Source organism: Vicugna pacos, chromosome 30 (assembly GCF_048564905.1).
Source record: "Vicugna pacos chromosome 30, VicPac4, whole genome shotgun sequence".
Taxonomy (NCBI): domain Eukaryota; kingdom Metazoa; phylum Chordata; class Mammalia; order Artiodactyla; family Camelidae; genus Vicugna; species Vicugna pacos.
In genome coordinates this window covers 12,759,957-12,787,122 of record NC_133016.1, presented here as the reverse complement: position 1 = coordinate 12,787,122, position 27,166 = coordinate 12,759,957, and the positions used below count along the sequence as shown (strand labels likewise).

The 27,166-nt window shown below is 43.9% G+C and overlaps 1 protein-coding gene across 1 annotated transcript in view; it reads right to left on the bottom strand.

The window, feature by feature from the left end:
* The window catches only part of ALPK2 (alpha kinase 2), a 94,488-nt gene that overhangs the window by 43,976 nt on the left and 23,346 nt on the right, over positions 1-27,166 (bottom strand). Inside the window, exon 4 of the mRNA XM_006205742.4 lies at positions 13,919-15,653. Within this exon, the coding sequence (XP_006205804.2) occupies positions 13,919-15,653 (1,735 nt within the window). The remainder of the gene's footprint in view (positions 1-13,918; positions 15,654-27,166) is intronic.

The following is a 27,166-nucleotide window of genomic DNA, read 5'->3' as shown; positions in this document are numbered from 1 at the left end:
GCACTCCAATTATGGGTAATTACCCTGGAAAATTTATCCATTCAGTCAAAACTGGTTAGGTCAGAGCCTCTTTTTAGCAATTAGATTTACTCTGTGGATTCAAAAGTAATTAACCTGAATTTCTTAAAAGTATATGTTAAAATTCACATTTTCAGGAGCAGGGCAGCCAGCTTAGGTTAGCCGGCCAGCACTGAGGTTTGCATCACATGTGGTACCCACGCCAGCTGAGTCCAACCAGTGTCTGGTTAACATCATTTCTTTTCTCCTCTCCGTTAACGGGTGATGTCACAAAAGCAAAGAGATAAGCACTGTGCGATTCAGACCCACGCCAAGTTGTCTGAAGGAAAGGAATCCTTACATATTTTTTACTTAGAAAAGCACCATTTTTACCAATATTATCTACTTGCTGAATTCTTCCTATAGAGTCTACCAGCTCTGGAAAAGCCCTCACCAGCCAGGTGGTACGTGTTCTGTGAGTTATCAACTGGAGGGAGTGGAAGCCAGCCTTGTTCTGAACATTCCTGGAGGATGGGAAAGATATGGCCAGATTCTAAAGAACCCTCACTGTCTCAGCCATGATGCCAAATGCCCAATTTGGAGGAAAACATCTCATTGCCTTAAGAACTGGTCTGATACTGGCCCAGCTACTGGTATATGGTTCTAACTAGGAAACCCATAGGCTTTTAAACTTTTTTTTTAACTATTCATTAATTTATTTTAATAGTTAATACATGCATGGTACCAAATTCACAAGGTGTATAGTGAAAGGGTCTAGAGCGACAGAAAAGTGTCCCTCCTACTGTTGCCATCCAGACACTCGATCCCCCGTCCCCAGAGGCAACCACCGTTATCAGAGCTTATTTTAGTTCTAAAGGGAGTTAAGGAACTCAGACCTAAAATGGAAATAGGAAGCCGTGTAATGTCGTGATTAGGGCCAAGGGACTGGAGTCAGGCAGGCTCTGTTCAAAGCCAGGCTGCACCTCATCCTGACCCAGAGCCCAGACACCAGCGGGATTTATCTCCTTGGATTGTTGAGATAATTAAATGAGCAAAGCACTGAAGCCTTAGCACAGCCCGGGGCACATACTTTCACTCAATAAACGTCGGCTATTTCAGGCTGTGGGCCGGCGGAGTGTGGAGGAGGGCCGTGGATGGGAACGGTGGAAAGCACTTTGAGCGCTACCCCGGGAAAAGCCTGCAGTTACTGCGGTCGCTGGAAATCCCTCAGGGTTTGTTAGATATGCAGGATCCCAGGGCCCTCCCCAGACCTGCGGCCCGAGAAGCTGCTGTCAGACAGACCAGCTCGACAGGTGACCTGCAGGAGGACTGGGAGGTAGACTCCCTGCCTCTGGGGAGACGGCGATGCTGTTTCTCCAACTTCAGACAGGAACCCCTTAGACGTCTCACGATAAAAACTCAGGACAAAAACACTTCTAAGGGAAAAGCCACTCCCCTCCCACTCCCCAGCTTTCTATTCCACATCGGCTTTCCCCAGTCCAAGAACCTGTGACCTCCAGTGTGGCCGGAATGCGTCCTCTTTTGTCCTGTAGCTTGACAGCAACCCGATAGATGGATTGGGGGCAGGGTGGCATGTTGTTTTTTAAAATGATACAAGAGACACCGTGGAGCCGGCCCAACAAGCCGCAGGGCTGCCAGGATGCCAACTGGGACACGGAGGCCCTGGCAGTGGTGGGGGCTGCCTCCGTTAGAGCTTGTCATGAGAAATAAGGTCTGCACAGGGTGCGGGTGGGAGGCTGGAGGGGCTTGCAGGGGGACAGCTGCTGCTGTTTGCCACGTGTTCCAAACCGGTAGACCTCAGCTAGGAGTGCGTAACACACAGGAAGCAGCCCTTTCCTTTCAAATAGCATTACGTACTGCGATGGTGGGTACGTGTCGTTGTACATTACGTAATGCTAAGTGAAATAAGTCAGACAGAGAAAGACAAATCCTGTATCACATGAGGAATCTAAAAAAATACTACAAACTAGTTACTACAACAGAAAAGAAACGGACTCACAGATGTAGAGAAGGAACTAGTGGTTAGCAGTGGGAAGGGAAGGGGAGGGGCAAGATGGAGGTGGTGGATTAAGAGGTACAAACGTTCAGATATAAAAGAAGATACAAGGAGGTACTGTGCAACATGGGGAACAGGGCCAATATTTTATAATAACTATAAGTGCAGTGTAACCTTTGAAAATTGTGAATCACTGTATTATATACCTGTACCATGTAATACTGTACATCAGCTATAACTTCAATTTTAAAAATATGGTATTGTAAAATAAATAAAGTTAAAAAAAAAAAACCAACCCACTGAATGTACACCAAGAGTGAGCCGTAATGTGAATCATGGACTTTGGGTATTAATGATGTTCAGTGTTGGTTCATCAATTGTAACAAATGCATCACTCTGGTGGAGAATGTTAATAGTTGGGGAGGGGTGGGGGGTAAATGGAAAATCTCTGTACCTTCTGCCCAGTTTTGCTGTGAACCTAAAGCTGCTCTAAAAGAGAAAGTCTATTCTTTTTAAAAAGAGAGAGAAAATTATAGCCTGTCACTGGATCAGCTGTAGAAGAGAAAACAAAACCAAGCTTGAGGCCTGGAGCATTATGCTTTTTAAAAATCACCATCACAATAGAAATAACTTAGAGCTGGGCTGCCCAATCCAGAAAGCTTTAGCCATATATGGCTAGTGAGTGCTTGAAATGTGTGTGGTGCAACTAAGGAACTGAATTTACATTTTTGTTTAATTTTAATTAATTTACATGTAAATTTTTTACATGACACGAGTGATTCCGTTAGGAAAAAATTTAAGTAGGTTCAGAACAATTTGAGTATGTGAATCTACTCTTTCAACTGCTAATTTCATGAAATCTTAATATCAACCAAGTATTTTCAATGAACTAGTTAGCGTCCAAATTGAGATAATGCTCTAAGTGTAAAATTACACACCAGATTTTGAAGACTCAATAGCAAAAAAAGAAGTATAATATCTCATCAGTAGCTTATATAGATTGCATGTTGAAATAATATTTGGTTAAACTGAGGTAATAAAATACAATATTAAGGTTTATTTCATCTGAACTTTTGAACTTTAAAAAAAAATATGGCTTTCAAAGAGAGAGGGTCTAGCTCAGTGGTAGAGTGTATGCTTAGCATGCACGAGGTCCTGGGTTCAATCCCCAGGACTGCCATTAAAAAATAAATAAATAAATAAATAAATAAATAAGCTGAATTACCACCACCACCACCCCCAAATTAAATAAAATAAATAAAAATAAATTGCCACTTAAAAAAATGTGGCTTCCAAAATATATTAAAATTATATACCTGGCTTGCCCTCATACACTGCTGGCAGGAATGTAAAGTGATGCAGCTGCTTTGAAAAACAGCATGGTGGCTTCTTCAAAAGGTTAGACATAGAGTCACCGGGAAATTCCACTCCGAGGTGTTTACCCAGGAGAATTGAAAACATATGTCCCCACAAAAACTTGTACATAAATGTTCATAGTGGCATTACCCAAAATAGCTACAAAGTGGACACAGCCAAAATGCCTATTAACTGACAAATGGACAAAAATAAGTGTGGTGTATCCATACAATGTAATATCCTTCAGCCTTGAAAAGGAATGATGTATTGACAGCTGCTTGTACATGGATGACTCTTGAGAATATTATGCTAAGTAAAAAGGCAGACAAAAACCCCATAAATTATATGACTCCAATTACACGCAGACTTAAGAGATGTCACAGGTTTGGTTCCAGACCACCGCAATAAAGCAAAAATAACGATAAAGTGAGTAACACGGATTTTTTGGCTTCTCGGTGTACATAAAAGCTATGTTTTACATTATACTGTAGTCTATTAAGTGTGCAATAACATTACATCTAAAAAATGCATGTATCTCTGTTAAAAAAATAATGTATTGCTAAAAAATGCTAGCCATCATCTGAGTCATCAGTGAGTTGTAGTAGTAACAAGAAAGGTCCGTATCCTAGATCACCATAACATATATAAAAATAATGAAAAAGTTTGAAATATGGCAAGAATTACTAATATGTGATACAGAGACACGAAGTGAGCAAATGCTGTTGGAAAAATTGTGCTAATAGACTTGCTCAACGTGGGGTTGCCACAAACCTTCAATCAGCAAAAAAAAAGCAGTATCTGCAAAGCACAATAAAGTGAAAAGTAATAAAACGAGATATGCCTGTATATGAAATGTCCAGAATAGACAAATCTACAGAGACAGAAATTAGGGCTTGCCAAGGGAGAGCGCAGAGAGAATAGGGAACGGCTGTTAATGTATATGATTAACAGTCATCTTCGGGGGATGATGGAAATACTCTGGAATTAAATACTGGCCGTGGTGGCACAGCTTATGAACATACTTACACAAAGTTCCATATGTGGCTTGCACATGAAATTTCCATTGGACAGTGCTGATTTAGATGAAATAACAACTTTTTCCCCAGCTGTCACTAGTGAGGGTACAGAATTTAGCCAGAGGTAATCAACATGGGATGATTTTTGCTGCAACCCCCGGGGACATTTGCCAACGTCTGGAGACATTCTTGGTGCTAACTGGGGTAGGGATGAGGGGGAGAGGTGGCTACTGGCCAGAGATGCTGCTGAACATCGTACAACACACAAGACAGCTGCCCGTAACAAAGAATCATCCAGCCCAAATGTCAGCAGCATGGAGTTTGAGAAACCCTGCACTGGAGGCTGCTCCGTGGGCCCCAGCCTCCTCTGCACCATCTCAGCCCCTTTGACTGCCCTGAGGTCAGAAGGCTAGGGCTGGGCATGACCTTCCCAGAACACTTCCTCCTGCAGTCCAGCCACTTCACAGGCATTCTCAGGCCAGCAGCGCCTCCGGACACCAGTGCAGACATGGAGACATTCCAGGCAGAGTCCTGAAAGGCACCCGGGGCTCTAGAGAGGAGTAGCTGTGGAGTCATGACTCTGCCCTTTCTCTCGGAGGCTTCCTGAGTTTCAAAATATCCTTACTTTAGATAAAGCTGGCCCCATTCTAGGCAGAATTGCCACTTTTCTTGTTTTCTCTTCCATGTCAGATTTCCTAAGCCAATGACAACTGGAATTTACAAAGTCTGTGTCACGAATGGGCGCATTCTCTGGTGTCTAAAGTAAAAGCCTGAAGAAGGCTATCCTGACTTGCTTTAAATTTGTTTTAAAATTATCCTTTCTGTCTCTATTAGTTTCTTGTGGCTGCTCTAATGAATTAACTGCAAACATAGTCACTGAAAATGATGCAAATTTATTATCTGACAGTTCTGGAAGCCAGAAGTCCATCGTAGATCTCACTGGACTAAAATCGAGGTATCAGCAGGGCTGCATTCCTTCTGGAAGCTCCAGAGGAGAAACCCCTTGCCTTTTCCAGCTTCCAGAGGCTGTCAGCATTCCTCCACTCATGGCCCCTTCCTCCATCTTCAAAGCCAGCAGCACAGCATCTTCCAATCTCCCTCTGACTCTCCTTCCTCCCTCTTTCACTTAGAACAACCTTTACGATTACATTTAGACCCCTGGCAAATCCAGCGTAGTTTCCTATCTCAAAACCTTTAAGTTACATCTTTGAAGTCCCTTTTGCCATGTCAGGTAACACAGTCATAGGTACTGGGGACTAGGGCATGGGCTTAATCTTTGGGGGCCATTGTTCTGCCCAGCACTCTCTGGACCTGGGCGATCTGCTGCGGTGGCCCCTCAGCCAGCATCCTGACACCCTCATTCCATAGGGAGAAGAAATGGGGGCATGTTGGCTTTTCCAGAATTGTGAGATTTCCCCATCCTGAGTTTTGAGGTAGTTAAATGCTGACTTTCCAGACCCCAATTCTCAGTGACCTATGCCCAAAAGATGGTCAGTGAGAGATTTATGAACTATTTGTTAAAGGCTGAATGATGCCCCCACCCCCACCCCTAAGCCCAGTACCCCACAGCGTGACTGTATTTGGAGACAGAGACTTTTAAGAGGTGAACAAGGTAAAATAAGGTCATTAGGGAGGCCCTGAATCCAGCATGACTGGTGTCATTATAAGAGGAGATTAGGACAAAGACCTCAGACACATGCACCTACAGAGAGATGGCCACGCAAATGCCCAGTGACAAGGTGGCCACCACAAGCCAAGGAGAGACACACACCCGAGGAAAAACAGCTCTGCTGACCCCTTGATCTTGGCCTTCTTTCTCAGTGAAAATGGTATATTTTTTAAATTTATATTTTTCCTAATTATAAGGTTTTACATCTTCTCATAGGTTTAGTAACCATTTACATTCCCTCGTCTATGAACTTCATAATTATTTACCTTTACCCTTTTCATTCAGCTGTTAAGGGTAGTTTTCGTATCTGTTTGTTCTTCATATGCGTTAGTAATTAACCTTTGTCTATTACATATGTTCTACATATTTTCCCAGCGTGTCAATTTCATTTAATTTCATTCATGGTATTTTTTGCAACATAAAAATTTGGTTTGATGTAATCAAAACTCTCAAGATTTTCGTTGTTGTTGTTTTGCATCCCAAGAAGATCTTGAGTCTTTCAAGGTCATAGTTTCCAATATTTTTTCCAGTAGTTTATAATTTCGGTTTTTTATATTACACTTAGAGATCCAGCTGGAGTTTGAGGTCCACTGTAAGACACTGGTCTTATTTTTTGTCCCCTATATGGATGGGGAAATGTGTCCACATTGAAGATTTTGTTTCTTCCCTGAAATTTGACAGGCTATTTCTATCATAAATCAAATTCTAATATACTCCTGGGTCTGATTCTGTACTCTCTACTCAGTCTGGTTTATCTATTTATCTATCTGGGGCTGTCACCATACTGTTTTGACTACCACAGCTTTATCATTTGTATTGCTATAAGGTTGGTTAGCACAATATTTTTTCCATCCCATTTCAGTGAAGCAAGTCCATTTTCAGTCACAGTGAAAAAAAAGACAAGTAAGGCACGTCTCTGGCACTCAGCTCCTACCCACAGCAGTGATGAGAGATTTGCTACAGGGACTAAAACTGACCCTCGCAGCCAAAGGACCCTCACCAGCCTCTACTGCTGACACCCAAATTCTTGTCACCGAATTACTCCTGAAAATAAAACTCAGCTGTAGATGGCGCACCTGTTTTGGATTAGTTACAATAAATCAGGATCTGTATTTATTTCAGTGGTCGGACAGGTGAAGTACAAGCTGCATTTAGAGCAAGCCAACTAGAAAGCAGAGAAAAATAGAAATCACAAGGTTTTCTTCCTCTTAGGGTGAAAGGGTAACACTTGACAAGCTCTCAACTTCCTGTTGTTCCCAAAATCCTGTGGCTCTTTACAGGAACACCTCCAGTTGCATTCACTCTAGGTCTTGGTCTAATTAAGACTCCACTTAAATTCTACTGCTCGTGAGAATCACCGAGAGAAGCTCATTGAAGGTGCAGATACAAGTCTGGGGTAAAAGACTTTTATGGGTCAGAGATCTGTATTTTTATCTTTTAAAATTTTGTTTCTTATTGAAGTGGACATTAGTTTCAGGTGTACAGCACAGTAATTCAGTTATACATATACATGTATTTTTTTTTCCGATGCCTTTCCATTATATGTTATTACAAGAAACTGAATATAGTTCCCTGTGCTATTCAGTAAGTCCTTGTTGTTTATTTTATATGTAGTAGTGTGTAAGAGATCTGTATTTTTACACACACATCTTAGCAGGTGACTTCAGTGTAAGGAATCCGGGCCCTCACTCTGATGAGGTGCCCTGAGGACCCGGAACACCTGAGCAGAAGTTGGGGGGTCTTCCTGCCTCCTGGGGGAGGGGTGTCTGTGCTATGAGGTAGCCCCATTAGATCAGTCAACAGGGGTGACGTCAGGATAATGTAGATGCTGCATTGGTTCACGGGAGACTTTTCCGAGGCAAAGGGGCCCTGAATAGCTGGCTGATTCATAGCATCTCCAGCAGGAAAGGGAATAGCATTTAACTCAGCTTTTGCCTGGGCAGCAGGGACCCTCTCCGGTTTTACTTTGATAAAATTTAAAACTCCGCATTCCTCCCTCCTAAGAGGCGCACCCCAGGCAAGGGTATCTGTCTGAAGGCAGGATGCGCCTCCCAGGCCCAGCTTCACACACAGCCCCACAGAGATGCAGGTCGGTCTTCATGTCAAGCCCCTCCAGCTGCTCTAGCAGACGGGCTACCAGCAGCCCCAGTCAGTGATCTTGTGTTTCATCTCTGCCACGGCGGCCACGGGCCCACCTGAGCCACCTCCCTGCACGGCCCGAGGAGCTTCCTGGTACATTTTTTGCTTTTGTCTAGTTTTAAATGGCTTGTTTATGAAGTAACCTGTGGGGAATACTATTTTCCCCAGCAAATGTGACATTTTTAAGCGTGTGCTTTTGCAGAACGTGAGATAGTACAGACACTGCACCAAAGCAGAAACAACTTATGTGTGGCCTCTATTTAAAAAGTAGTTTTGAATCATCTGGCACTTTTTTCCTCAGCTAAGATTGCGGGAAATCAGGGGCCAGGCACTCCAGAATCCCATGAGGGGTACAAGCTTTAGCTCTGTGCAGCCCTGCTCTGCCAGGCTGGGACCTGGAGCCCCCAGGTCAACATCTGCATCCCACTCCCCAAAAGCCTTAGACCCACCAAAATCTGGACCTCAGAAAAGGGAGGGGGGTTAGTCACCCGTATATTTAGAAAATACCAGGGATGGTTCTAAAGCACAGCTAAGATTCTCAAGGAGGTACTGCAGATCTGGGAGCTTTTAAAACCCTCAATGCCCAAGCCACACGGCAAACCAAGCTACATCAGAATGTGGAGAAGGGGGGTACTCAGGCATCAGAATGGTTTAAGGTCCCAGGTGCAGCTAGATTGAGATGACTGCCCTAGGGTCTTTTCTAACCTGGGAAAGAGCTCCTCTTGCAGACCAGGACTTTGGGAACGTCAGTGTGCATATGTATCTCCGAGGAACTGGGTTAAAATTGCAGATTCTGATTCAGCAAGACTGGGGCGGGTCTTGAGCTTCTGCATTTTGACAAGCTGGTCTGCAGACCACACTGCGAGGAGCAAGGCTGGAGGTACTGATGAACTTCCACTGATTTTTCAACACCGACTGAGCACAATGACTGCCCTAAGCCCGAGCAGTCAACGGTCTCGCAGGTCCAGGATGGTAATGGCTTTTGGCAGAAGCAGCTCAGTGGGCTTTGTGATTAAAAACAAAACAAATGTTTGTGTTACTCCCTGGGTCAGCCATGGAATGTTGCTGACAAGAGGTGCGACATACACGTGCTGAGAGATGAGTGATTATAAATTTCTGCCCTTTCCATCATCGGCAGAGAGCTAGCTTATCCGCCTTCCTGCGTCAGTGTTAGCATTTTATTATGCAAATGAATTCAAATCTCAGGATATGTCCCATACACAAAAACTATATTGCAAGAAGGTTTAGATTTTCTGCTTGCATTTGCCTATGCTTTAAAAGAAATTTACTGGAGACCTACAATGTGCCCTGCCTGTCACTGGGTGGCCATACACATTTCAAGCTGCCATAGACCGTATTATGACACCGCCTGCCTAGCTACTAGGCTGAACTCAGATTGACATGAAGTTTCCTACCACATTTATCACACAAGCCTACACAGGCGACACATTTCTTAATACACACACACACGTACAAGTACAAGTGAAATTGGGAGAATCTGCATAAGATCAGTAGATGTATCAATGTCAATGTCTTGGTTGTGAAGATTATACTATAGTTTTGCCAAATGTTAGCAAACTGGGCAACGTGTACAGTGATCTCTCTGACTTACTTCTTACAACTATATGCACATGTACAATTATCTCATCAACATTTTCAATTAAAAAAGTCTAAAACCTCTTGTAGCCAGTCTTTAATATGAGAAGAGATATATGTATTAAGAAGGTAAATAAACCAAAAAATGATAATACTTATTAAATGTTAACTGCATAATAGGTACTGTGCTGAGCTCTTTACATGGAAGACTTTAATCCGCACAACACTCTGTGAGGTGGTGGTGGTGGTTATTTTTATTATTTCTGTTGTAGAAGAGGAAACTGGGGCTGGGAGAACATAGGTAATTTTTCCCAGGGCGCAGCCTCAGAAAGCAATAGGGCAGGAACCAAACTCCGGTCCAGAGCCCACCGTGTTATACAAAGAAAGCAGACACGAATGCTGTTCCTCCAGAAGGAGAAATCATGGTTAGGGATGAGGAAAGCACTTCAAGGGGAGTGCAATCTGAAGGACCCTGCACCTTGGCCTTAAAGGCTCAGGTGAGCTGAGTAGCAACAAGCCAAGTGAAGGCATTCCAGAGAAGAGGATGGGAGAAACACACCCTGTTTGAGAAAATGCTTCATTTTCCAGATACGGAAATCCATGAGTATGTCTGCTTTGCCTCCCAGGCGTAGACAGAAGCAATAAGAAAACAGGTCCTGAATGTTAAGGGGGAAGTGGTTAGATGTTTCTGGATCTAGTTAGCAATTTATGAGAGCTGATAAGGCGCTGATAAGGTCAAGGTTGTATGTGAATCACCAGCATTCACAAGGGAAGCCAAGTGCAAGGTGTGGATGGCTCAGCACAAACCAATCCATTCCCAGGGCCAGAAGAGCAATGGGAGGCAATTTCCTAGTGGAAAGTTGGTATGAAGGAGACCAAGGAAAGGACTTATGACAATGAGGCCATAAAGCAGTTGAGACCAGTGATTACTAGACTCATACCTGCCTATACTTGGAATTCAGTGCCGAGTGGCTACTTACTTGTTCAATTACTGAGTGCCTCTTATGTGGCCAGTGCTCTTCCAAGGACTTGGGACATATCAGTGAATAAAACACAGTGACCAAACCCCCTGTCACCATGGAGCTCACCTTCTCTGCCTAGTGCTGATTCGCAGTCAGGACGATTCTTAACTATCAGAATCTAAGAATATATTTCCACACTGTACACTTGAGAGCTCAGGAACCCAAAGAGAAACGCAAATCTCTCTGGGGCGAAGCAGGGCAGCTGTGCAGAGGGACAGACACAGAACTTCTGATTTAAGAGTGAGGATGATCTTACGCCAGCATGGCTTCAGGGAAACTTAAGATGGGCAGACTGGCAGGCTTCGCCTCTGAGTTGGATCAAGAAAGCGAGATGAGAACCAAGGAGAAGGATTGGCGGTGTGACACTTGAAGATGATTCAAGTTAGCCTGGGGTACCCTCTCTGTTTTCCACTCCCAACCTGGGATTAATTTGGGAATCCTCCATAAATGTAGAGAAATTGGGGGCTTTCCAATCCTAGCCTGGGTAAGCACTATTTCAAGACAAAGCAGAACAAGATGGCCTTAGAGGACTGGGAAAGGAAGACAGGAAGCAAGGACTCCTGGAGATAGTTCAGGCTACATGTTAGCCTTGCTCTTACAACGCAGGGTTAGAGGTAATGGAGCTTTTCTCAGAAAGCTAAAAGCAATACACAGATGAAGATCAAACAGTAAAAGATAAGATGCTGGTCACTGCTTCTCCTGCTGGTCACCTTAAAGGTAAGTGAATCAGGCAAGAGGCAAGAGTGGGCAAATTTATCAATATTACCCCCCCAACCAAGGATTTTTTAACCATTTCCAATTTTAAGTTCCCAAGCCTCAGATGTCTGAGAATAAATATTTTAAATGTCTTTTGACTTTGACTTCATTATGGAAAGATTCACCAATCTTGGTTTTTTTTTTTTCAGCAGTATTATTAAAAATTTGATATGGTTCCAATGACCCCCTAATGCTTTTGAGTCACATTTGCAATGATATTTACCCATCTGCTGTAAATTTGGCTATGTTGTGTACGTGTGTAAGAAACACAGGCACCTACATTAGAGAGTAACTTTTTGCATGGGTTTAAGAATGTGCACACACTATGCCACTAACCCTGTGGCAAAATGTTCCTGCTTTACTCAAGGGTCAATAAATGCCACAGATACAGAGATCCTATTTCCATCTGTGGGCTGCACAGAACTGTTCTTGAATATACAGCTTCTACTGATGTCCCTTGAGTGAGAGGTCAGTTCTGCTACTGAGAATAGCAAAGTGAGAAATGGTCCCCACTCTACCTGCAGAATGCGAGCTTTTTAAAAAGTCACGTTCATGGTCCTGAGATAACTGCCTCTGTCTAAACACAGATCGAGCCTTGAGCTGATAGCTGGCGAGGTGGGTGTGCACCCATGAAGGTGTGAGTGTGTAAGCAGGAGGTCCCTTAGTGACTTTGATAGAGAAAGAGTGGGTGCAAGACAGACAAGCTTGGTCCCAGAGATGGCCCGTTTTACTTCGCTGCATTGCCAGGAAACAAGTGAGCTTGTTGGGCCCCAGGGCCCTCCATCTCAGACTTTAGTTTAAGGTGCAGCTGAGGATGACAAAGGGGGCTCCTTCCTTTAGCACCTCTCAATTTGGGGCAGTTGAGGGAGCTAGAAATTGCCTCCCACAGTGGTGGGTCTGAAACTAACATTGTCAATAGCCCCCTCCCCTCCACTAACTTTTTTTAGGCCACTTTGCACCCCACTCCCCACCTAACCCACAACCTTTAATAATTAAAGTAATTTGCCCCATGAAATGCTCAACATGGATAAACAACTGTAAAAAGGCACTTGGCTAAGCCAGGAAGAACATTTTATGAGTAGAAAAAGAACTGCTATGTTTACTGACATGGAAAATTTAACACCATAACTTAATTGTCTACTACTATTTGGCCAAACCACCTCCATAAACTTATTCTGGGCATGAATCTGTGGTCACTCACTGGTGTGTGAAGCAACCAAATAGGACGAAGCTGGCTCTCCTGCTTAAAAAGTAAAGTAGAAATGTGGCCTTGATGTGGCTAATTTGGCCAGTGGAATTTTTCCAGTTTGGTCAGGAAAAAGCTACCTCATATCTCGAGCTTTTTAGATTGGCTGTTTTATGACTGGATCTTTAGAAAGCAATGTATTAAGTTTTCACTTTTTCACAGAGGGAGTTCAGTACCTTTGAATGCACTGGGGAATATTTTACTTTCTTTGGAGTACGTCTAGTCTTCTACAAAAACAAGGGAGAACAGAGGCATAGTAAAAATACTTGATAAATAACTGTCCTTAGGCATTACAAAACTCAAATCTTGGCCACAGTACAGCATCAGTTCTAAGCCCATTTGGAACCCTTTAAAATTAAAAATACAATAAATTCATATACCAAGCGTAATGTCTTTTATATATTAATTAGTCCCACTAATTTAATTCCATCTCTTTCAAATATATCCCCAAATCAGAAATAGAGTAAAAGTTTTTGTTTTACTTCCTGCAGTTTTTTTTATACTTTGTAGTCTAAGAAAAAGAAAATAAAACAGAAATTCATTCAACAATCTACTGTGATTTTTGAGCACAGCAAAATCTACTTTGTCTATTTTGCCTAGCATCATTAAGTGAATTCTGCAAATCTTGTAGACACTTAGATCTTCCATTTGTACTATCAATTCTGATTAAAGACAGCATTTATCAGTTTTCAAAGTGCCCCCCAAATTACTAAAAAGCATGTTTTGATTTTTTTTTAAAGGCTACACCCAAAACATTTGCTTGAAAAACTTTCTGAATAGTGACATTGCCTGGTAAAACACATGCAGTAGACAAAATATCAGATTTCTTTTTCCAGCTGTCCAGTATCCCATTAGTGCCTCTTACTTCTATCTGTCTTTTGCTATAATTAGGATGGCTTAGGGTTTATCTGGGCCTTTTTTCAAATCCAGATTTCCTTCCCAGCAGCAGCCCCTGTCATTCACAAGTACCCTGATGGTTTTGGGAGAATTATTTTGATGTACACTGTGGTACAGCAATTGTGAGTGTGAAGTAAAAGGAAATACACACACACACACACACACACACACACTTTAGCTTGTAATTTTTAAAAAGAGAAGTCTTACCTGAGGATGATCACTGTAGCCTGGAACCTGGCTTGTTTCAAACACTTTTTTAACCCACACCCCTTCTGCCTGGAAGTCCAACTTCCCTCGTTTGGAGAGTGAGCCTGGTGGAGTCTGCAGGGGTTTTGCTTCTTGCTCTGCTTGGGTTGGAAGAACACATCCTTCTGCATGGATCTGGGGATTCAGGGCAGCAGCCTCTGCTCTGGCACAGGAGCTGTCTCTTTTATCACTTGGGGTTAGTGTGTGCTTAACAAGTCCTTTGGGATAGAGGCAATGAGGAGGGGCTTCTGTTGCACTCTCTCCCAGGCTGGGGCTCAGCTTCCTGGGTTTCCCCTTGATCCCTGGTCGCCTCACCCTGGCAGATTTCTCTGAGCCCCTCCTGCTCAGTAAGTCTTTCCCCTCTGCTGTTCTCTCGGCCACGGTCTCCAAACACTGGTTCATCCCTGATTTTCCTAACTCACCCGATGAGCGCTCCCTCTCTCTCCCTGTCACTGCTTTGTCCACGTTTAGCAGATTGTCACCGGAGAATTCCTCTCCTGCGTGGCAGTTGTCTCTGGTTTCTCCCTGAATTCCTGGATAACCATTTTCAGCAGCCTCCGGAGCAGAGGGAGGTTTATATCTGCCCTGGTCGGTCACCGTCGCCGTCCCATCCTGGTGAGGTCCCAGAATCAGAGTCATCCCTGTTTGCAGGGGTGAGGCACTGTGTGTGCAGGCTCGGCTGCTCCTCACCCCCACTTCTTGGGGTGGTGAGTGATAACCGCAGAGGCCAGCGGTGGCATCCATAGGCCGGGTGTTACCCGACACCCGAGGCCCACAACCCATTTCACTGAGGAGATGCTCACACCCACCCAGGCCACACTCACTGAATTCCACGTCTTCGTCATCGCTTTCTAATAAAAAAACATGCCCAGTCCCCTGTAGGTTCCTTTGCCAAACGGCATTAGAGTAATCTGTCATAACATCGGAACATTCCAGATACTCCAGGTCATCATCTGAAAATGCCTCGGTGTAGGTTAGGGTTATCTCTGGGCAAAGTTCATAATCACTGTCAGAGTCGGTGCTGGAAACCGGTGGGCTGACTGGCTTGCGGATGGTGGCCCTGTCACCTGGGGAAGCGGAGGGCGTGGCCTCCGTCAGTGGGACGCTGAAGCTGATGTACTTCTGGGTTTGGGGATTTTGGTGACTAGAGTTTAAGGCTTCATCCTTAGGGCCATCATTGTCTAAGGCACCATCCATTAACCTTGATACTTTGGAATGCACTGTCCCGTGGCAAAACACATCTTGTTTATCGGGAATATGACTTGACTTAGGAAAAAGCCACCCATCTGCAGTTTCCTCTGTTTTATTTGGATCACAAGCCTCTGCAGTTTGCCTCGCGTCTTTAACATCCAAGGGATTTTCAGAACTGGATGCACCTATGTCATCATTGGCCAATGACTGCAATGAGCACAAACCGTTGAACATGGAGGAGGGGGAGTCAGCGGGCATGGGAGTGCCCGAGGCAATACTTTCTTCTTCCTTATAAGGATGCTCTTTCTCATCAGTTTGATTTGTGCTCTCCTGCTCATATGTCTCTGTTTCATGTGTCCAACCTGTGACTCCTTCACCTTTCGGGTTAGGAGGGAGTTGTAGATTCTCCGACGAGCACTCAACTTCAATGGAAGCAGAACAGCAGATCATCCCAAAACAGTTTTTAGCAGATATTTGATAAACAGCAGCGTCATTCTGGGTACAGCTAGGATGAAGAGCAGACACAGGTAAGTTTGCCGCATTTGGATGGGCATGCCTGTGTTTTCTTACATCGTGACACATACAGAAAATGTCTATGCTTTTACTGTGCTCAGGGAAACCTGTGGTCTCCCTGGGAAGGGGTTTGTGGTCAGAGACAACTGGCCAGGATGCTCAGCATTCTCCCTTCAGACTTTCCACAATCTTACCCCAAACTGAAAATGCTGAGAGTTACTTAGATGAATGGGAAAACATTTTATATTCTAGCTTCTTCTTCTCTCCTTTTATTTTAAGTCACTTTTTATGTTATGGGAATTTGAAAAAGCATTATTTTCTGGAGTGAGGCACTGCACACAAATAACTGAAGTATTCCAAGTCCTATAGTGGAAAAGCATGATCAATGACTCCCATTTTTTAGACCATGCTAAGAAGGCATGGTTCCTGCCAGGAGGCTGTAAAGATACCATACCAGGATTATGTGTATGAAGAACGGTGCAGTTTCCTCTGTAATTTAACATGACTATAAAGTTTAAACCACAGCCTTGAATCCCTCTGGCTGGAAGCCCACACCCACATGCCAGCCTAACCAAGACCAAGCCAAGTGTTCGGCTTTGGCCCAGCAGGGAAGAAACTGAATCCTGGATCACGCCAAGCCTGCTCTCCCTACTCCAGGAGAGACGGTGCTCTGCCGCCCCTCTCTTTATTGACTGGAGCCACACAGTGCCTGGAGCCTGACCTGCTTTGCTGACCTTTCCCACTTGGACCCTGCTCCAGGGTCTACAGTCCCAATAAAGTCTTGTTATCCTTGCTTCATGATTTGCACTCTTACTTATCTCATTTGACCCCACTGTGGTTGTAGCACTGCTGATCTCACTCTGTGTATCATACAGCTCAGAAGTCAACCATTTTCAGAAGGTGGGAGTTGTGGGGAAGGGTAATAGCTCAGTGGTAGCGCTCATGCTCAGCATGCACGAGGTCCTGGGTTCAATCCCCAGTACCTCCATCAAGGGAAAAAAAAAGGATCTTACAGAAGGCAGGAGCTGAGGGTCTAACTCAGACTTAAAGAGGCTGCTCAGATCTTTACTGACTGATGTGTGTAAAAGGTACACAAATATCTAACCCAGGAGGGTTAGCATTAGATGCTCACAGCAACGGGACACAGTCTTCCTGATCCTCTCTCTTCCTTACCGCACGGACCTCTTTGCTTGCTGAGCTCATATGTGCTCGTAAGCCCTCAATCGTTGGGTGCCCGCTCATGTAGACCTCATTTTCAGAAATCATAGACTAATTCCAATTTCATTAATACCTTGTTTTGTTGGTAATTGGTAGGTGTGGTGGAGGCTGGCCAAGCCGGACCCACAGCTGATACGTGGATTTGCCTTGGCCAACAGCACAGGGAGACTAACATTTAGGGCAACTTTCTGGGGGAAACAGTACCTGCTCCTGTCTGTTTCACAAGGTTCAAATGACAAAATCAATGTGAAGGGACTTTGCAAAGCAGAAACTTTATGCCACATGTCCTCTATAAGGATGTGGAAGTGCTAAAATTATTATTACGTGATGTGATCAAGGTATTAGCTAAGGCTGATAGGACAGTCTTACTGCAATATACATGTGTCAAATCAATATACTGTACACCTTCAACTTACACAATGTAGTATGTCAAATACAATTCAATTTTTTAAAAAAATGAAGCAGTGCTAAGACCAGGTTGCCTCTGTTTCCCAAGAATTATGGAGAAGAATCAAGAAACTCCATTCAAAATTCTTGAATCAGAATCTGCGGTTAAAGGGCCTAAGAATTTGCTTTTAAAGTTCCCAAACACAGTCTGCTACAAATCGTCCTTGGCCCACCCTCGGAGACATCCTCACCCTCATCGTCATGAATTAGCTTAGGTCTCTTTAGTTAAAGCTGAGGGAGGTGTGGAGAGGACGTGACCTTTGCTTGAGTTTCTTATTGCTCATGTCACTCCCTTTATGCCTCTTTCTGATTAGATCTTGGAGATTTGGCCTCAGTTAACAGCTTACAAGGGACATAAAACAGCACCATGGGCTACTGGAAAATCCCACGTAACTCTGATTTTCTGATTTATCCAGGTCATGGTCCCTCTGCTGAACAAACCAGCCACCCTGAAGTCACTATGACTTGTGTGCAAGAAGAGAAAGGAAGAGAAGAAACCAAACCCAAGAGGCACAAAGGACAAGGTAATAAAGAGACAAAGGAGGGAACAGAGAGGATTCTCAAGAATTGAAGAGGGAAAACAAAACAAATTTTAGAAAACTATGGAGTAAATAATGGACTAGGTATATTTAACTTCTGAATGACTAAATTATAAGATAGGGGAATGTGTTTAGTAATATGGGATTTGGGGGAACATGTGTTCTAGCTGATATAAGATTTCCAAGTCCTCCCGAGGACACTAGGGAGGAAAGGGAGCTGGATTAAGTATAATTAACTTCTCATTGGCTAATGAATGCCTTTGAGAGATTTATGGTTTGCGGTTGGCACGTCCCAGATAATTATCTCTAAGCATCCTCACAAGGAGGTGGAGAAAATCGAGCAAGGAACTCAGCCTTTGTTGAACACCTCCTCTATTAAACAGCATGCCAGCTGCTCCCTGTATGCAAAACTGGGGCTCAGACGAGTCCTTTCCCCAAACTGACGAGGTCAACAAGTGGCGGAGCTAGGATAGGAAACCAGAGCTTCTGACTGCTGTCTGGCTCGGGGTACCCTGTTAGGAAGTAAACTTTTGGGAACAGAAGTGACAGGGTGTAGGAAGAGATCATATTGGCAAATAAAGCATTTCTGTCCTAAGTTTTCATCCTGATGGGTCAACTGACAAGAGTTGTACTAATACGATGGGAAGAGCTGAAGGTGACTCAAGGAGATGGGGGAGGCATCATGTCCAGCCCTAAAAGGACTAAAAATCTCCAGAGGCAGATATTATAAATTTCTCAATGTTGTATGTCAGTTCTCTGCCAAGTTGTATGATGCAGTCCAGAAAGGCAAAGGAAGTTCGAAAAGGGACTTTCTTGGGAACCACGGAAATGATATGAATATAAGTTTGGGGTGTAGCATCTTTGCAAGATGCTGGCAGAGTGACCTGAGTGCCCCACAGTGATTTGACAGGAATGCAAAACCATCCCGGCAGAAACTCCCTGAACAACTAATTGCAGTCTCTCCTTGCACACCTCTCCTTTAGGCTGAAGGAGCATCAGCATCCTTCCACTTTGCTGTGAAAATCTTGCCTGAATACCCTAGGCTCTTTCTAAGTTAATCATTTCTGTATCAGAGAAAAAGGGATGCTATGACACTAAGTACTTGGGGCTTCTTCTGTACTTGAACACCCTGGATTGGTCTAAAAGAGGTTCACAAACACTTTGGGGGCAGAACCCCTTTAAAGCCTCAAAAATAACTGAGGACTCAAAGAACTTTTGTTTATGGGGGTTATATACATCAGTGTTCATCATATTTAAATTAAAACTAAGAAAAATATAAAACATTCATTTATTCCTCCAAAAATAAAATTTAACTCATTATATACTGGCATAAATAAAATATTTTTATGAAAAATACCTATATTTTTCCAGAACAAAGTAAAATTGGAAGAGTGGGATTACTTTACTTTTTCTTTTTCATACAGCTTGTGGCTTAATGGAAGAGAGCTGGATTTTTGTATCTGTTTCTGTATACAATGTGATGTAATATATTGCTTGGGTTGAAGTATGTGGGGAAAATATGGCCTCACACAGGTATGTAGTTGGGAAAGGAAGGAGTATTTTAAAGGTCTTTTTATATGATCACATGTGATCTCTTTGATACTACTCAGAGATTAGCTTCAATGTGGAATCTGAAACCATATCAATGAAGTTTTCATACTTGTTCCATAAAATCCATTGGTCAATGTTGCATTTTACTTGTATCTTTTGCCCATGTATGGTTTTGTAACATCATGTATTGGGCATTTGGAAAAACTTAGTTCATGAGATCTTCCAAATATCAATATGGTTCAATATACAATATTTTTTAAAATGACATTCATTAATATTACTACTGATCTTATCAAAACAATTTTGAAGTATTGGGAAACTATCAAGCTTATAATGGAGGATACAAGTCCTCTAAATTTTGAATTAAGGAAATAATATAAATATTAATTTATCATGACAACGTAAGTCAATTCTGTGCTAAATTCATGGTAGAAGTAGAAGATGGAGGGAATCAGCAAAAATGCAAAAATAAGGACCTCTGGAAGTTGTCTTTACAAAAGCAACAAGAACACTGGCAAAACTGGTCTGAATCAACTTTTTCAGAACTCAAAGGCAATCTAGGTAGCATTTATTCAAGAAAAATGGCTGAATCTCAATAAGAAGAGCGAGGGGTTTCTTTGCATTTTAATTTGCCCTAGTCCTCTCCCCACCCCAACTCCACGGTTGTCTTGTGAACCAAGAGACCACAGTCATAGTGAAAATCAGTAGCCTGGCAGCCACTGGAGAGGGCAGAATAGGGTTGGAGCAACTTCAAAGCCCCATTCCCAAGGAACCATCATTATCTGACCTGTCCAGTGGTTTCCTGGAAGACCCTACTCACAAGACTGCCTTTAGGTGACCTGATTCAGAACCCACCCAATGTGAACAATGTTTTCCCTGACAGCATTCATAAAATTAAAAAATTCAGAGGCAATAGTCAGAGGCAGCAGCAAACAACTGAAGCAAACAATAGGCTAACCAAAAAGATTAAAAGGGAAAGCTGAGGAATGACACGTCCACAGAGGGCACCGAAAAGCTGCAACCTATTTCTGGGGATCTAGGAAGCCATGCTCATGTGTAAGACTGAGAGTGTGTCCAGGGCAGTCCACGTGCTCAGGAAAGACCTGAGAAGACACTAAGTTCTCACCTCTAACTGAACTTAAAACTCTGCACCAGCAGGAAGTGAAGGCTAAAGCAGATTTGCCAACTGTCTGCTGAGTGCTGAAGGCACCCCACCCCCCAACATGTGCACAGAGCCCACCAAAGAAAACAGGAGACTTATTGGGTATCGGCATCTACGGAAATCTCTGTATGACCATTCGTTATCAACCAAGGTAACTGGGAGCAGAGACTTCAGTGGCCACAAACAACAGGGATACAGATTTTAAAGAATAAGTTCAGAAAAGTCACTAAACAAGCAAGCAACAACAAGCCCAGGGAATGGGGGAGAATCTGGTTTCCATAGTTGTCACATTATAGTGTTTAAAATGTTCCATTTTCACACACATAGAAACCAAAACTATGAGACACACAAAGAAAGAATAAAATGTGGCCCACATACAGGGGGAAAACAAGCAGTCAATAGAAACTGTCCCTAGACTTGCTAGATGAAGACTTTAAATTAGCTATTTTAAGACCATTTAAAGAACTAAAGGAAAGTAAGAGAACCAGGTCTCAATAAAGGTATAGAAATTATAAACTAGAACCAAATAGAAATTCTAAAGTTGAAAAGTACAATAACTGAAGTGAAAAACTCACTAGAGGGCTCAACAACAGATGCGAGCAGGTAGAGGAAAGAATCAATGAACTAGAAGATGATCAGCTGAGACTGAGAATACCCAGTCTTAGGAATAGAAAGACAAAAGAATGGGTAAAACTGAATAGAGTCCCATGGGACACCACCAAGCTTACAACATTTGCACAATGAGAGTCCTAGAAGGAGAGGAGAGAAAGAGGCAGAAAGAACATTTGAAGAAACTGGAAGTCCCTAGTTCAGAGAAGGGACTGCAATGAAGCTCGGATTTTTTTCTTTACTGGTATAATTGACATATAAAATTATATTAGTCTCAGATATATAAAGTAATAATTCGGTATTTGTGTATGTTGCAAAGTGATCACCACAATAAGTCTAGTTAACATCCATCACCATACATAATTCAGTTTTTTTTCCCCTTGTGATGAAAACGTTTAAGATCTACTCTCTCAGTAACTTACAAATAAAAAACACAGTATTGTTAACTATAGTTACCATGCTGTATATTGCACATCCAGGACTTATCTGTTTTATAATGGAATTTTGTACCTTTTGAAAAAGCTTGGATTTTTACCACTGGCAACAGATACTTTTACTTTTCCTTGAAGTGGCAGGAAAATTTGTTCATTTATATTTGGAAATTCGTTCATTTATATTGGAAAATATTTGCCAAATACCCATCGTTTGCCCATTGTTCTTTCAAATAAAGACTGTACTCCATGAAAGAACGTGACTAGCTCAGCTTGCAGCTTCAGCAATCAGACAGGTGCTTTTCCTCAAGATGACCCATCATCTCAAGGAAATCCACCTGAGGTGCGCTAGGCATATTTCCCACTTTATTACAGAGGGTAGTAAAAGTCCTGAGTTGTCAGGACTTACTAAAATTAACAATTTTTACTGATGCATCAAAGACATTATGCAGTAAGATTGTGGGGGTTTGGTTAGTTTTTAATTGTGACTGTATGGCAGTGAAGAATTCTATGACAACTAGCAGAGTTTGGGACCACTTGTCTTGATTCATACTAAGACCATCCTCAGTTTTCCCACCCATTGCTTTTTACCATCAGTGCACATGTCAAGACACTGAAGAGGCAAATAATGTTTCAGCATCTTTGTGATAATAGTTTTGACCTAGCAGACCCTCTGAAAGAGTTTTAGGGGCCCCCAGGGGTCCAAGGATGACCAACTGTGAGAACTGCTGATTAAAGCTCTTCACCTAGGGAAGCTTTAAAACACTCTCAGCATCCTCTCACAGCACAACGCCTGGCAGACAAGTGCTGCTGGACTCTGGAAGAGGGGCAGGGGCATGGAGGGCTGACTGTTTTGCTCAGTACAGTCATTTATATGGTCTCTTAGGCAGATGACTCGGTCTCTTTGGGCCTCAATTTCCTGATACACAAAGAGAAAGAAGACGTATGCCTGGGTTCCACCCGCTAAAGATGCTGATCTGATGCTCAATGCATGAGTCTATGTGATTTCACTTTAGGAAGGAGGAGGCTGGTTTCCATCAATGTTGAGGGGCCAGGGGAGTGGGGGCAGGGAGTGATGTTGATTCTAGAAGGTCTTCGGGATCCCACCAATTTAGGATGGTTTTGTGCCTTGGGGACAAGTGTTATAAATATGAATGAGAATTAAGAGTACAGGGCAAGTATCCACGGGACTAGTAACCCTATAAAATAAGAATATGAGGATAAAGGGTTGGGGAACAGAATGTAACAAGTACAAAAAGAAGACATGGAATCATTTTTTTTTTCTTTAGCCACCAGTGCAATAGACCTATCAAAACGGATATACTTTTAAAGGAGAAGAAGCTGAAATTATTGGCTACAGGTAAGATCTGGAATCCTCTCTGGATTCCCAACATTTCTCTAATATGTATTCCATGTTCGTGAGAAGAGAACAAGACCTGGGAACACACTGTAGTGTCTCCCTCTCCCTCCCTGAGCCTCGCCTGCCCATGCAGCAGGCGGGGGAGAGACTCCGTTCAGTAAATACTTGTGTGATGACATGCCTGTCCCTTCCACAATCCTAGCACCAGGTGAAGGTCATACTATGTCCTGACACTAAGTGTCTGTATTTTATGACTTGCCTAGCTGCTGTTGCTGTCAATTTTATTCATTGAATTATTCAGAATAACCAAAGGCATAAGGCTGGGGCTTTCTCATGCCCCAAAGCTATGTTTGTTTCAGAGATGGAAGAATTCTAATACTAGAGAAGTACAGACTTTCTTGATATTTTTCCACAAGCAGCTAGACACATTTCAAAACTGAAGAAGAGATTCCTTACATGTACCAGTTCATTCAGTTATTTATCCAACAGAGACATCGAACCACACGTCTGGAGAGCTGAAAGGGGCCTTCGGGCTGTGCTGCTCGGGGGGCCCAACTGCCCTCCCTTACTCTGCCCCCTCCCCCTGGTCTGCCCTCTATCCCAGGGCTGGCCGCTGGAGGCTGAGTCTCCCTGACTCCCAGGACCACCGGCTTCCTGCTGCATTTGACCAAAAGAGGGCTGGGAAGACAGAAGAAGCCAGCCTCAGGTGGCATTTCCAGCAGCCTCCACCTCCCCTGTGGCTCCAGGTCCCACAGGTCAGGTCTACCCGGGACTAATGGTCCTGCTTCCTGCCTTGGTCTCTGCAGCGTGGGAGATGGTGGCTTCCTGCGGATGCTAATCTCTGGGTGACCTCAGTGTGCCCCATTTGGCTCAGTCACCTGTGCAACCCTGCACTGAAAGCTTGTAAACGGTTTCTGTCTTCCCAGTTAGACCCTGACTGGTGCAGAGATGGTTTATTTCACAGACATTGGAACTGAGGTCCAAATAAGGTGCGACCGTCTTAAGTTAGACAGCTGAAAAAAAATGATAAATGTATGGCAATGTGTGAGCTGCTGTGTAGAAGATAAAGATGTTAAATTCCCAGTCCCTCCCTCGGGAGCTCCCCAGCCAGTGAGGGAAACGAGGTGTCCATACAAGCAGCTCCGATGAAGGACAGGACGGGCTAAGCGCCATTAAAAGTCTGACCAATTATACAGATTGAGGGGCAGGCGGGGTGAGGGGTGCAAGATAATGAGGGCAGGTTTCCTGGGAACTTAAAACCTGAAGCAGGCCTGGGAAATACATGGTAGGATTTGGGCAGGAAAGATGGTACATGCCTGAGGTTGGGGAAGGGGCTGGTCACTCCCAGCAGAAGGAAAAGCCGGTGGGGAGAAGAGGCAGGAAAGCTCAGGCCCTCACAGAAAACAGTAAACCAGGTTTCTTTGGAACCTGGGGGAGTGGTGGGCTGAGAGGTGAGGCAACAGCACGACTCACTGTTGAAACAGGATGCTTGAGAGAGTGGGGAGGGATGCGATTACTATTACACCAAACCACAGGCAGAAAGTGAGGCTGACCCAGGCCACGGGGTGGGGGTGAGGAACAGTCACCCACCAGGAGGCGGGCAGGGCCCAGATCGAGAAAGATTTTCCATCCCCGACTGAAGAGTTTGGACCTCAGGCTCCAATTCATGGAAGCAGATCAGAGCAGTCATTGAGGGAGGAGCAGAAATCATTCTGGAAGCTCCTCACCACATCTGCACAGAGCACTAGGGTGAGACGCGGGGTTCCCGCTCTCCTGAGGCCTCTGGTTAAGTAGAAGCACCCCATTCTCCCACACGTCCTGTTGGACCTATACATACCTGCACACTGCGTGGGACTTGAAAAAGGAGACCCAAAAAATTGCCGGTATAAGATTTATTTCCTTCCCTGGGGGAGCGACCAAGAGATAAGACTTTCAGGGATTAAATAGGGAGCGGTGTGCAATCTGCAAACTCTACTGTCATCGTATTCCAAAAGGCACCGTTGAGGCAGTGAGCACATCTGGTGGATGGAGATAGGAGAGGAGAGGTCAAGTCAAGGTGGCCTGGATCTTCAGGGAATGGAGCCAGGAGCACGGAACCGGAGACTAGAGGGAAGGATTACTTTGGCTGGATAGGGAGCAGGGGAGGGCATTCCGGGCAGATGTCTCAGAGCTGGAATGAGCAGGTTGTATGTAAGGGACAGCAAAGAAATGAGCACAGACTTCTGCTCAGGAGCACGGCGTGGGGGTGAACTGCCCAGGAAATCTGACTTTTCCTCTTCAATCCTTTTCCACTTCTGAGCAGATCAGAGAGGCAGATTACAAAGCCAGCACAGCATGCAGTGGTCAAGGGACAGACTTGGCGGCGAGCCTGCCTGGGTTCACCCACTGCCCATCCATCCACTGTGTGATATCGGACAGGCCAGTGAATGGCTCAGGACAACACCTGTACCTACACCAGAGTGTGACAGGAGGACTCTGGGAGTTAATTCCATCAAGTGCTTAAAGCAGCACCTGACACACACTGAGCACTCAGAGTTCTTAGCCCCAGCTGGACCGTAGAATCACTTGGAGTACTTTTTAGAAATACCACACTGCCAGAAGATTTATTTTTTATTAAAGTGCAGTTGATTTACAATGTTATGTGTGTCTCTGGTGTACAGCATAGTGATTCAGTTATACATATATATATTCTTTTTCATGTTCTTTATCATTATAGGTTATTACAAGGTATTGGGTATAGTTCCCTGTGCTGTAAGCAGGACCTTGCTGTTGATCTAGTTTATGTATAGGAGTTAGTATCTACAAATCCCAAACTCCTAATTTACCCCTCCTGCCCGACATTTCCCCCCGTCCAGTAACCGTAAGTTTGTTTTCTATGTCTGTGAATCCATTTCTGTTTTGTAAATAAGTTCATTTATGTCATTTTTTTAAGGTTCTACATACAAGTGACATATGGTATTTGTCTCTGACTTACTTCACTTGGTATGACAATCTCTAGGTCCATCCGTGCTGCGGTAAATCAGAGCCAGAAGATTTTTAGGGCAGTGAAACAATTCAGTATAATACTGTATTGATGGATAGATCTCATTATATGTTTCTCCAAACCCACAGGACATACAACGCTGAGAGTGAGCCCTGATGTAAACCATGGACTTCGAGGGGTAATGACATGTCAGTGGAGGCTCATTGGTTGTAACACATGTCCCAACCATTTCTGGCGGGGTATGTAGATAGTGGGAGAGTCTGTGTTAGGGTCAGGAGGCGGTTATATATAGAAACTGCTTTCTGCTCCATTTCGCTGTGAACTTAACACTGCTCTAAAAAATAAAGTCTCTTTAAAAGAGGGGGAAGCTATCAGTACCAGGGCCCCACCAAAACCAAAACAAAACAGAACAATTAAACCGCATCTCAGGGCGAAGGGCTTTGCCACTGGTGTTTTTTAAGGCTCCCAGGTGATTGCAATGGGAAGTTAGCACTCAGAAAGTGCTGAGATAAAAGAGCATCAGCTCCTGTACCGAGTGGATGGTGGAGGAGGGCTCTCGGCCTGGGCACCTGGGCACGTACCCGGAGTGATTTCCTGGCTCTCGTTTGGCAGAAAAGTGCTGCTTTTGACAGCGTTTTGAGCCTCTGGGACCAAATGCAGACCAACCAGACGTTCTCTGCACAAGAAATGAGCAAATTGATTTCAGAAAGGAAAACATCCCATGGCCTTACTGCCTTACTGCCAACAGGCTTAGTGTACAGACGCCTGACCCCCTCGCTTATCAAAGGAAAACTCAGGGGTGGCTGGAAGGAATCCTTACCCGCCCCACCCAAGAGGCCACCAAGTGTCCCAGAATGTCTCCAGAAACCTCAAGGGACATTGTGACACTAGAAAGACTCGTAGATTAAACTGTAAATCCATCTATGAAAGACATGGCATCTTGAGAGCAGGCAGAGAACAAGGCACTGCTGGATGCTGGCTCAGGGGACCCTGAGCTCTTTCATAGAAACAAGTTAGCTTAGAATCCTGAAGGACTAATACTGTTCATTTATTTAAACACCGAGCATGCTCCAAAACAAACCTTGATTTTCCCATCCAAACCTGCTTCTCGTCTCAAAACAAACTGCAAATCCATTCTACCAACTGCTCAGGCCACACATCTTGGAGTCCATCCTCCACGCCCCTCCAGCATCCAGTCCAAGAGC